General features: G+C 41.3%; 1 protein-coding gene across 2 annotated transcripts in view; it reads left to right on the plus strand.

Annotated features, from left to right (window-relative positions):
• The window catches only part of LOC144522639 (solute carrier family 66 member 2), a 76,283-nt gene that overhangs the window by 5,139 nt on the left and 58,356 nt on the right, over positions 1–12,788 (plus strand). Inside the window, exons 3-4 of one of the 2 annotated variants that reach the window (XM_078257876.1) lie at positions 2,574–2,837; positions 3,660–3,793. In XM_078257876.1, coding sequence (XP_078114002.1) covers positions 2,632–2,837; positions 3,660–3,793 — 340 coding nt within the window. In that variant the 5' untranslated portion in view covers positions 2,574–2,631. The remainder of the gene's footprint in view (positions 1–2,573; positions 2,838–3,659; positions 3,794–12,788) is intronic. The other variant, XM_078257877.1, reaches the window with a different exon arrangement.

The raw sequence follows: 12,788 nt of genomic DNA on the forward strand, positions 1-12,788 counted from the left end.
GCTCACGCTGTCTCACTGCACGCTCTGACTACCACTAAACACCAGACAGCGACAACGGCGACGAGCCAGGGATATTCAAAAGGTAGCGTTCTCGAACTGGAAGTACCGGCACTACTTCTCGCTCATTGAAATTAAAGGCAAGAATGTTTATGTAACATGGACGCTATGCCCAGGAAAAAAGACTTTATTCACGTCTGCCTCAAGCAACTGGATTCTTATGAAGCACCTCACATCAAAGCAACGCTCGATTTTTAGTATATAATGTTTTTATTCTTCAATCAGTTAATATAAACATCTTTGACGTTAAAGATGTTATAGAACGTAATAGCGTTATAGAACATAAAAAATAACGTCACAGTTACTTTGCTGAGTAACTAATTACTTTTACAATGTGGTAACTGAGTTACTAACGCAATTACTTTTTGGGAGAAGTAATTTGTAACTGTAACTAATTACTTTTTTTTAAAGTAAGATGACCAACACTGATTCCGAGACCTTCAAAAAGGTCTTGAGACCAAGACCGATCTCGAGTACTACAGCACTGGCAAACCTAAATATAGTATAAATAACAGTGTTGTGCACAAAAATGATATCAGAAGGTCTATTGGTGCAGCCTTTAGTGATACATTGCTGGGATGTGCTGAAGTGGAGTGAGTCAGGTGGCCCAGGATTTGCAGGGGTGGAATTAAAATATTTGAAAAGTGCATCTGAAGAGAGAAGAGTAGCTTATGTGACCACTGAGTGTTACATTATATCAATAAAAAAAGCTGCTGATAATCAACCCCAGCCAATAATAGCACCTAAGCCACATTATAGCCTATAGCATTCTAAACACAAACAGCAACAGTAATTACACTTAGCATTCATGCACAAAACATGTCTTCTCTCACATGATGCATGCTGTTGTTTGCCTATATCTATGATGCGCTGGGGTGATGTTGCACCTGCAGGCAACCCGCAAAGTAGGGCCTATTTAATAAAGGCATTCTAGTTAAGTTGTTGTGGGGGCTTGGAGCGCCACTATGGATGGTGCCCCTAGCATGCCGTGGCCAACCCTGAAGCCCTGACGGTGCGCCAGCGTGCACACAACCAGGACCCTTAAACTGAACTAAATGTAATTCAGCCATCAGTCAATTTATTATTTCCACCTCTGCTTTTCCTACTGTAAGACAGGCATTCAGTAAAAAAAACCCCGTTGGCCTAATGATTCAAATATATTTGATTGTTTCCAAAGATATATTAAAATTTGCATATGTTTTGGCCAGAGCCATTGTCTTGCTTTAAATGAAATTTAATTTGTGGTGAGAGAGAGTATTGTGTAGTCAGCAGGCACATCTATTGAAAACACACTGGTCCATACATAACTGAGGTATTTAAATGTAATCACCTTAATAGGTTTTACTGCTGATGGGCTTTTGGGGAATGTTAATTTCAGGTCCTGGTATTGACCTCTGGCTCTCTCCGAGCATCCATCAGTGATAATAACTCTGCTGAACTCCCATTATATTCTATATCCTATATAGGGCTCCACAAAGTTTTTTATCGATATCAACTGGCGCAATAAACACCTCGCTAAGGGCTGCGACATATCGCGAAAGACACTTAGAGATTCTTTTGTTAGTTGAAAGAAAATATCAGTGGAAAACTGCACTTTAAAATGTAACTGTCATTTGGTTAGTGTTGCCTTTTGAAGCTGTAGTGGGAAACTTTGATATTAATGAACCTCCGTTACATTCAAGCCGTTGCCAAATGAGTTGCTACAAAGCTAATTAAGACGATCAGCTCCACACAACTCTCTCTGTGTTTCTCAGTCTGACTATGTTCAGAAGATGGTGTCGTCCGGCTACTTTCGCGCACAGAAACTCGAGTGGAGATAATGACCTCTTCTGAGGAGTCCATCATGTTTTTTTAACCCTCGTGTCCTCCTTGGCTACTAGCAACTGCGTGGAGTGGGGGTGGTGCGCGATTACGGAAGGCTTGTGTCATGTGGATGCAACAACACTGGTGATGTGATTGCTTAGAATTCATCATGGGGGAGACAGAAACCACGCACTATAGCTTTAAATTCAATTATTTGTTCAAAAAATAATGTTGGAAATGATGACTTTTCATTTCTTTTAAATTCAACAAACAATTTGTTAAGCTTAAAGCTTTAGTGCGTAACTTTCTTTTATATTAATGAACGTCCGTTACATTCAAGCCATTGTCAAATGAGTTTGAGTTGTGAAGATAATGACCTCTTCTGAGGAGTCCATCATGTTTTTTTTAATCCTCCGTGTCCTCCTTGGCTACTAGCAACTGTGTGGAGGAGGGGTGAAGGCGTGTGGGTGATTATGAAAGGCTTACATCATGTGGATGATGTGATTACTTAAAATGTGTCATTGGGGCGACAGAAACTACGCAGTATAGCTTTAACAGAATACTGAAGGCAGCTGAAATGCAGAACTGAGTACACTTTAACATCTGTTTATTTATTGCAAGTAATATCATTATCGTGATATTCAACAGCGTTAACCCATATCGCATATTTGCCTCATATCGCGCAGCCCTTATCCTATATTCCTTTCACTTAGCAGCGTCCCAGGTGCAACCTTCAGACCCCCCCGGCACCCCTGAGCTTCTCTTGGCCTGATGGATTCGGAGGTGGTTGTGCAGGAGGACATGGAGGGCTCGTGGACGTTGCTGTCCTGGATTGCGTCCTGCCTCATGGTGTTCGGGGGGGCCCTGCCCTATGTGCCACAGTACCAGGACATCCAGAGGAGCGGCAGCAGCGAGGGCTTCTCCACCCGAGTCTGCCTGGTGCTGCTCATAGCCAACATCCTGCGCATCTTCTTCTGGTGAGGAGAAGAGGGAAAGGCCTGTTTTTTCACATGATAAGAGTGTTTGTCTGTCTTTCTGATTTTCTTCTGTCTACTTTCTCCCTTTTTGCCCTTTGGATGACACAGGCCATTTACAAGGTATTTCCTCAGATCAGTCTTGGTGTCAGAAATGAATGGAATGTGCTGTTCCCTTCTAGCCTGACAAGCCAGACCCACATCAAGATGTTGGGTCTGGGAACTCACCATTGGCAGGGCTCAATCCGAGGGGCGGGACAAACGGTTGTCTTTCAAATTCCCTCTGCACGCAATAGGATAGAGCTACAACCAACCAGAGCAACGAAGAAGGTAGCGGAGCTAGTTGATAGATTAAACCTTTGCCGTATCCGGTCGGCAAAGTGCCTAGACCCCCCCTGGCTGCAAACTAAATTTGCTGACGCTAGGGTGTGTCTAGATTTCTAGGCTAGTTCCCCTCAAGACTTCTTCTTAAATTGTTTTACAAATCAGAGAGAAAGAGAGCACAGGTCATTGTTCTGACTGGAGGGACAGAAGAGGGAATTTAATAGATTTGTTATAGAATCTGGTTGGAACATTGTATTATTTATATGGTCTTTCTGTGCCGCTTATAGCCTGTATGACATAATAAAACCCATATAATTGAATAGTATAGTTATGTGTGTTAACCGTGGTGAATACATGTCTTGTTTATGTGTTGTAATTGTCCTTACTTTTATTACAAAGGCCACATTAATTTGCTGTCTATAGATTGTATTCTGTAAGTTCTCTCCTGTATCAACTCTGTCACCTCTTGAATGTCATTGGTGTTTGGTTGCGTCCTTGCAGGATAGGGAAGCAGTTTGAGCTCACCCTGCTGCTCCAGAGTGTGATGATGATCCTGACCATGTTCGCCATGCTCCACCTCTGCTGCACAGTCCAAAACACCAACCGAGTGAGCACCAGGCAACACCGACTTTCAGGTAGCCGGCTTTGTTCCAAAAACTCTTGACTGACAGCAATCATAACTGACATAACACAATTAAAACCAACATTATCACTGGCATGCACATACAGTAGTAGTACTACTCATTTCAGGGTAGTAAACCACATATCCAGCATGCCACTTCTCTCTGTCAGCAGTTTAGATGCCAAGTGCTTCAACTCCTTCTTCTTACCAAAAGAGGGGGCCATTGGAAAAGCTTTACTGGCAAGGCTGCTGTTTTCAAAACGTCTTAGCGCTGACAGCCACTTATTTAACACTAATCTGATATTCACTTGCCTTATTCTTTACTTTAGGTTCCTTGTGTCTGGATGTTAAAACAGATGCTGCTGTCCAGTGGTTATGTTAAAGCCTGAAGGGTGATGAAATTATTTCATAGATATTAAAATATGTAAGAGAGTGCAAGGCAAGGCACAAATGTCCTATGGATGTATTAGTTGCTGGACTGTCACACATACAGTTAGTCTATCTTGGGCACGACTGTGTGTGTGTGTGTCTGTGTGTGTGTGTGTGTGGGGTTGGTGTGTGTGGAAGGAGGAAGTGTATGAGGCATCGGTGCAGGGTGAGGGAGAGGGAGGCCAGTCCAAGATTATTTTCAGGGTCACTCTTTAAGGGGTGCTGTCTCTTATGGGTAATTGTGTTTTTTTACAGCCCCTTGAATTGATTGCTTTCGCAAATGGGCTGACAGAAATTCAATCTAAGCACAGCTTTCATTTTGATGGTATCTTGTAATACTCTGATCATGCAGAGCAGGGTGCATTATTGAAGACATAAATCATGATGCGTATTTGATGCCGATTGGCTCGTAAGGAGGGGAATTTCTTCATGAAGCAAAACACAGAACGTGTGTCCACTTGTGTCAATGTCGGTGGAAATTCCTTCAAAGTGACTTTCAATTGAGAGGCGAGAGATTGCGTGTGTTTGGACACGAGAGCAATGATCATCTTTATCTTTGGCATCTGTGCTTCTCTTGTCTCAGCGAAGAGCTGGTATATTACTCATCAAGGCCCACGCTTCAACTTTTTCATGGCGAATATAATCGTTTATGATGACTGGTGGTGGATTGCTTGGGGATGTTTTTTTTTATAGGCTTTATATCTATCTGTGCCCAGTATTTGTACACATGTTGCAAATACATTGGACAATAAGCCTGCCTGCAAGCTATGTACAAACACTCTCTGTTATAAACAGGCTTAGATACAGAAAGATGATAGATTAAAAATAATGCAGCGATACAGAGTTTGTCCGTTATGACCCCGGTTACTTAAACACAGCATGACCACCCTCTTACATCACGCCCCCCTCTCCGAAGGATTGGCCTGAGGTCCGGTTTCACAGAGCGTGGGTACAAAGGGGCATGGTGGGTCAGGACGAGAATAGATCAGAACAGCCTTTTAGTCCTGACTGCCCACTCCTCCCTCCATCGCTAAGTCTTTCCAACAGATCAGGGTCTATCTAAAGTAGTTTCTTCTCCCCAAGATGCACGTTGGCATGATTTCTAACTCTTCTCGAAGATCTTTCACGCTAAGCTCTCTGTTTCCGGTCATTTCTCCGCTACCCACTCAGCACCCTTCTCTGCCTTTTCTCTTTCTCTTCCTCTTCTTCCACCTTCCTCCGCTGCTCTTCTTCTCTCCTCTCTCTTCTTTCTGTCCCTTCGTGTTGCTCGTTCATCTGCTCCCACCTCTTCTTCTTCTCCTCCTCCTCCTCCTCCTCCTCTTCCTTCGTCTAACTTCTCCTTTCAGAAGGGACATCTGAGACTGAAGTCCATGTGTGTCACACCAGGGTCATCTATGATCCGGCTGCCCGTCTGCCAACACCTGTTCCCTACTTACTGACCTCGTTTTCCACTTCCTAAAGAGACACACACACACACACACACACACACACACACACACACACACACACACACACATAGGAAAACACAAATTGAATGAAAAGGTGAAATGGGGAATTTCTTGTCACTTGTCTGTGCAACAACTGGTTATGCTGCTGATTCCTGTACCTGTTACATTCTGTTGTTGATGATTGTGCTGATTTTCTTCAGCCTCCACCTGCTCTGATTCCCTTTTTTTCCATACTTGTGAAGGCATCTCTCGCCGTGTGTGTATTAAGGGTGGGACAAAATATCGATATGGCAATATCTCGTTGTTGCTTCCTAGTTCGATACGAGAATTGATACGCGGGCGCCAAATATCAATATTTTAATTAGGAACGACAAAGGCAGCTTTATTTGTATTTCAGCAACAAAGCACTTGAAAGTGCTTCACATAAAGCATGAAAGAGCAATTAAAAACATAAAAAGAGCTAAAATAGAAACAGACATATGATGAAGTTACAGTGCAGTATAAGAAATGAACATTACTTAAAGTGAATTCAGACCCATAGTTGCTCTATAGTTCTGTCATTTTAATTTACATACTAAAAAAAACTTGTGCTGCAGAATTGTGCTGTTTTCTAACAGTTTGGACTTTCACTGATTTAAAGAGAAAACCTGCACTTAACCTTTTTAACGGACATTTTGTATTCATAGTTAGACAGATATCGTGATGCATCATTATAGGAACAATATATTGGTTATCGCAGAATTGCTGTATGGGGATATTATCGTTATGGTGAGCCATGTGTGGTTTATCGTATCGTGAGGTGCCCTGTGATTCCCACCCCTAGTTTGTATTACAGTAGGCGCTTTCCATGTTTTTGTAATATATGTCTGCTGAATTCTGTTCTGTATATCACTTACGGGGGTCCAATGGGTGATTGACTAAATCTGGCATGTTGCCTTGATCCATATGGGGTTCAACCAAGCTATTTCTGCAAAATACAGCTGGTTTGGCACTGTCGCAGTGATCCTAAAGATGAATACGCTTTAAGAGAATCACATTCAGGGCTTTTCCATAATTGGTTTGCCTGCTGGTGTGCTTTCCTACTTGTTTACTAGTGTTTCCATCCATGCTGTGTTTACATAATGCGTTCCTCAACACAGTGTAGGTGTTTACCATTGTTGCCAGGAAACAATGCTGGATCCCTTTCTGGGGCATGCAAGGGAAATGGAGAACAATGTTCCGGATGGAGCCATGTTAGCATGACTGAAAGGAGTGTGGTCCACAAGGAAGCAAACCTCCTGGGAAAGTAAGCACAAAGTAAGCACGAAGCAAGTTCATTGTTAAAATTCTGGGTTTATTTCATTCAGACCAACCATGTATGACCATCAATATAGACCGGGTATGACATATTACGCCCCTAACACTGTAATAGGCAGCATATTGAAGGTGTTATACATACATACATACATTATACAATTAGCATTCACTTTAAACCGAAACCATAACCACACACACACACACACACACACACACACACACACACACACACACACACACACACACACACACTTTCCAAACCAACCATATCGAGGGAATTTGCCGCTGGGAGATGATCAATAACCAGATAGATATGGTTAACACGTAACAGTGGGATATAATATTTGTGTGATTTAAACAGCTTCACTAAACGTGACAAACTTTGTCGTAGCACTCGCACATTAAAAGACGCTGGGCGCCATTTAGATAACGTTATAGCTGTAGCTTTGTAGCCTAAATGGCAGAGTACATACATATGAAAATAAAAAAAGATATTGAACAACATTGCTTATTTGTGACAATCACGTAGCGACAGTAATCATAATTAGCCAGGAACCATTTATCACTTATACTTTTCAAAAATACAAGAACCTTCCTCCTCCAGCTCAGTTTGTCGCGTGTTGCTCTAAAGTAGAGCATGAATGCTCTATTTTAGCTCTTTATGCTGCCTTAATCTTGTGATGGTGCTGTAAATACAGAATAAAAGGTCAGCGAAAACAGAAGCTGTTTGATTTTGTTAAGAGCCCATTACAATGTTATTGTTCACATTATCACCAAGAGAGGTCCATAAATATGTAGATATACAATTGTGAAAATATATTCAAAATCAATTGACTGTAAGGTATGTATTATCATCTCTAAAGAATACTTATGCTCCAAGGAACCAAATCAAAGTAAATTCAAGTTTTGGTGATATATAGATTAAAGTTGGAGCCTGTTTGCTTTTCTTTGTAATGGTCACTGAGCTGACTCAGAGTTATGACTTTGCAGTGACTTCCAGTGGCTTTCCAAGGATGCCACATTTACAGCCCTGGCCTTATGATACAGGGATTGGGAGACAAGGGGAGCGGTTCTGTTCAAAGACAAATGTGACCTCAGGCTAGGTGTCACAGATTTGGTGCAATGAAAGTGGGGAACACCTTTGAACAAGTGAAACAAAGTAGAAAAGGACCGGGGAAATTCGTAATTCACCTAGTATTCTGTGAATTATTCAAATTTAAAAAAAAATGATTAAAAGTTGAATTGATTGAAGCAACCAGATGTTAATTTTCAATTAAATATAGGGTGGAACAACATCCTCCTCTACTGGTTAGAGTGGGTAAAGCAACCTGACTACTTTAACACATTTGATCTCAGCTCTTAAAGTGCTCATATACGGCTTTTTGGCTTTTCACCTTTCCTTTACTGTGTTATATATCTTTTTTGTGCACGTTATAGGTTTACATAGTGAAAAAGCCCAAAGTCCCCCCCCAAAGGGACTTACCATCTCCAACAGAAAACACTGTTCACAAACTGCTCCAAACAGCTCTATTGTAGTCCAGCCTTTACTTCAGAGACAAACGTGGTCACTTTGGAACACACGTTATAATGCTCGCCTAGCTGCTAGCATGGCACGCCCTCATACTCTGCTTCTGACTGGCTAGTAGTCCTTACCTAGGTACTGTCAGGACACGCCCTCATACTCTGCTTCTGACTGGCTAGTAGTCCTTACCTAGGTACTGTCAGGGCACGCCCTCATACTCTGCTTCTGACTGGCTAGTAGTCCTGCACATGTGCGACTCCCAACAAAGATGGAACAGAAGTGAGATGTCTCACTCTGTAGCTAAAACAGAGAGCTCAACACACAGGGTGAAAAGAGGAGCTGCAGCAATGTGCAGTACAACAAAAATATAAATCTTTTTGAAAATTAAACCATGTAAACCTATCCTGATATAACCTCTTAATACAATTATGAACCTGAAAATGAGCGTAATATGAGCACTTTAAGGTATTTTTTAAACCTGTGCATGCAATTTATACCTTTTACATTATCTTTCACATTTAACCAGCCAACGCTCTCAGCTCTCGCCTACAACACTGCTTTGTGAATGACCAAGCTAAGAGCCACAATTGCAATTTAACATCCCAACGTTTGTGGGAGCCAGACCACAGACCATAAACAGAGGAAGAGATGGGACTCTTGATAGCTCGTGTTGACCATTCTTAAAACCGTTAGCACTCAAGTGGTGAAAGCAATTGCAATTTGCTCTTGATAACCTCTCCGTTAGACAGAGCAGACATTGGACGCGTGATAGGAATTGCTTAGAGGATGTGCGCGCAGTCGGTTGGCACTCTACTTTTATTTACCCAGGCAAGAAGAAATTATCACATACAGTATTTTACAGCAACGTATTGCTTCATAAATTCACACCGTAACTGTTCTATTCAGCCTCGGCTCTCTGCTGATTTGAAGTATATCCTTTAAATAAATGACTAAATCAAAAGAAACATAACTACCGCTTGAGGCTCAGTGCTTTTTTTCCCCCTCAAAGCCAACTTGAAGGGAGAGGAAAGCTGAATAATTAATTTGTTTCACTTTCAACTCTCAGATTTATTTTTACCAGACTGCATCCTAACTTGAACCTTTAACTTCCCAGACTGAGTACTGTCCACATGACACCCTTAAACAGTAATAGTGAGTCCCTGTGTACCACTTTGAGGTGAAGGTGTTTACGCTTTCTCAGATGTGACTTTTGACAGAATAAACAGACAAAAAACGGTGGTAAATTTAAATAGTGTGTGCTTGTGTGTGTGTGTGTGTGTGGGGGGGGGGGGGGGGTATAATAGGCAGCAATGGCCTTGCAAGTCTTTTGCACATTCATATATTGTATGAATGTTGCATTTGTTTCTGAATTACTGAATAGTTCAGTGCAGAGTTTGATGACTCTGCCACTCACCCTTATCTGCAACACCCAGGCAGCACTGCAGCAGGACAAATCAGGTGTAACAAACCAGGTGTAACAAACACAAGCATGCATGCACACACACACGCACACATGCACGCAAAGACAGACACTGTGCAACCCAACCAATTTCATTAACATATCCTACAACACACAGAAAAGTGCTTACTTTCAACATCGAGTGTGTTTAATTAAATCCCTGATAACAGCTAAGTTTAATTAGCAAGTCAAATGAAGTCAGGTAGGTGAGTGGTGCTTTATTAGCAGTGGAGTACATTGGATTACGTGTGCAGAATGTTTAAAAAATGGAAATAATATAACATGCCTCAGGGGGGAGTTTTTTTGGAGATCATTTTATTGCTTCTAAGTTTTCACAGAAGCTTACAGAAGGAGCCACAATGTGAAAACACTTTTCATTAAACCCAAAGATAAGTTTTGTAATTACCTTTTGGATATAGAAAGCTGTTTTTCAGTCATTGTTGTGCCCGGTGTGTCCCTTAAGTGTGTTATAACTTTGGTAGTAGGAAAGATGGCATATTGGTGGATATTAAAACAAGGAGATTGAGGAGTGGCTCTCACTTTGGTCTGATGTCTACGGTTTGTTGTTCCCATGTCCTGAAATGAATTATGTATTTGTGAGGAGTACTTCTGATATTCTCCAAAGGGTGCATTGATGTGAATGTTTGTTATACACAATATAATACCTAAACCAAGATGTAGGATGGCTGAATTCCTTTTAGTTTAGCCATTATTTAGTTCTTTTAAGTTTTAGGGTCCTGGTATTGTAACACTGCAATAATATATTGCAGTATTACAATAACTATGAATGCATCACAAGGTTTATCAGTTTTAAGTAAACGCAACATTTAGTCCCTGTTGTTTTTCAGGCAACAGCAGTGACCAGTGCTAGTTTGTGTCTTTTAGCTCATAGCTTTAGCGGCAGACTGTTACGTCCTGGTGTCGGGAATCCTCTCCAGTGAAATACAGTCACACTTTACACCGTTTAGCTGTCAGCATTTTAACCGTGATTAATCCAGTTACTTGCTAACAGTAGGCTAACATCAACGTTACCTGCTGCCAAGTGTACAGTTAGTGTTAACTAGCGTCCCATGCAGCGATGTTTCTGTTGCCTCAGAGGGCAGCGCAGACATTTAAGTGGCAACGAAATCTATTCCGTCCGGTAGATAGGCCTACCGGTCGTTTAGACATCGGTGCCATATTAGCACCGGATTTTAACATGCACCGTTCACGTGAACAGAAAACTGCATTGCCTGTGTCTTTTCACGGCAACCCTCCATAAAGATTTATTAGCCTACTTTAAGTAACAGCGACAGTAAAAAAATATTACGTTGCAATTGATCCACATGTATCTATTTTTAGACATAACATTCCATGATCCACTAGTTTCGATAGCAGTATCGATAAGCTCGGAGCTTATTTATTTTCGGGTTTCGAGTATTTTGGAACCGGGTCCTTATAGAACCGGATCTCGAGACCCACCCCTACCCAGGTTACCGAAGGAGTTCTCTACCTCTGTTAACAGGGTTATTAGAACTCTGCTTATAACTGGGGTAAGGTGTTTACATGGCGTTTGAGAAATTGGGGTATTACCTTAACCCGAATATAATCGTTTTTTTTAAACTGCATGAAAACGCACTGAGAGTGCTTCATAAATACTGTAAAAAGACTAAACAAGCTCAATCCACAGAGAAATGAGCACAGCACGTATTGTGAAACTGTGCTTTTAAACGAGCCGTCAGGCTTCCGTATGGTTGTGATGTCACAACTATACTACATATAGGTAGAAATTGCTGCTACAGTTCCGTCATTCCCCGGCTGCAATATCGATGCAGACACTCAGAGAGCACAGATGCGGAAGACCTGGAAACATAGACCGTTTCAGACAGAGGTTGAATATTGGTATATTCAGACAGACAGTGTGAGAAAAATATTGTGTAACATTAGAGCATGTAAACATGTTCTAGTAGAAACGCCAAAATAAGTATGAACCTGAAAACAAGCATAAAATGACACCTTTAATGTTATGATTAACACTTTTGCTTTTCCTTCTATGACAAGTCAGAATGTGTGCTGTGTTGTGCTACATACTTTTACTCCAAATTTCACCTACCCACCATGTATTCAAATTTTGTATTTAGTAATTTATTTGTAAGAGTCTGATTTTTGACCATATTGTTTATGCATTCAATGAATTTTTTGCTGCCCACTCTCAAATCTCAATTGACTAACCTTCCCACAAGCACATAAACTCATTAGTTAGGGACTTTTAAAAAAAAAAAGAAAAAAGCTTTTACTAAAAAGAAAAACATTCATGAAAGTTTCAACAAGTTGAGTTTTAAGCCCTTCCGTAGCACCCACTGTTGCCCCAGCTTAGACCTCTCCTCAGGACTGGGCTGTGTGTGACTGTGTTAGCTTTGTTTCACCTGATATAGTGGTAAAACTCCTCGCCCAGCTACAACCTGAACAGAGGTCTAATAAGCCAAAATAAGGAAAACATCTGCATTTTGTCTGTTTCATAGGGGGAGACATCAGCCCAAATATCCTTTACTTGGTTTAGAGCAGGATTTAATGGCGATACTTTTCATCAGACCCACCCAGTCGAGAAAATCAAACGGAATAAAAACTTGCTCTTGGCTCTCTAATCAAACATTTGATGTTAAGAAAATGTCTCAGCCTCTCTCTGAGGGTCTGCTCCAATAGTTGGTTGGATGTGGTTATTTATGGATATGGGTTAGTAATTCATGAACGTGTCTTTGACCCTGCTGAACTGGTTGTGTCAGTCAGGATAGTGTGTCGCCTCATTAGATCAGCACTAGAGAGACAACCTGACAAACAGACACCATCTATCACCATCCATCTCAGCCATATAACC

This window comes from Sander vitreus, chromosome 8 (genome assembly GCF_031162955.1).
Source record: "Sander vitreus isolate 19-12246 chromosome 8, sanVit1, whole genome shotgun sequence".
Lineage (NCBI taxonomy): Eukaryota > Metazoa > Chordata > Actinopteri > Perciformes > Percidae > Sander > Sander vitreus.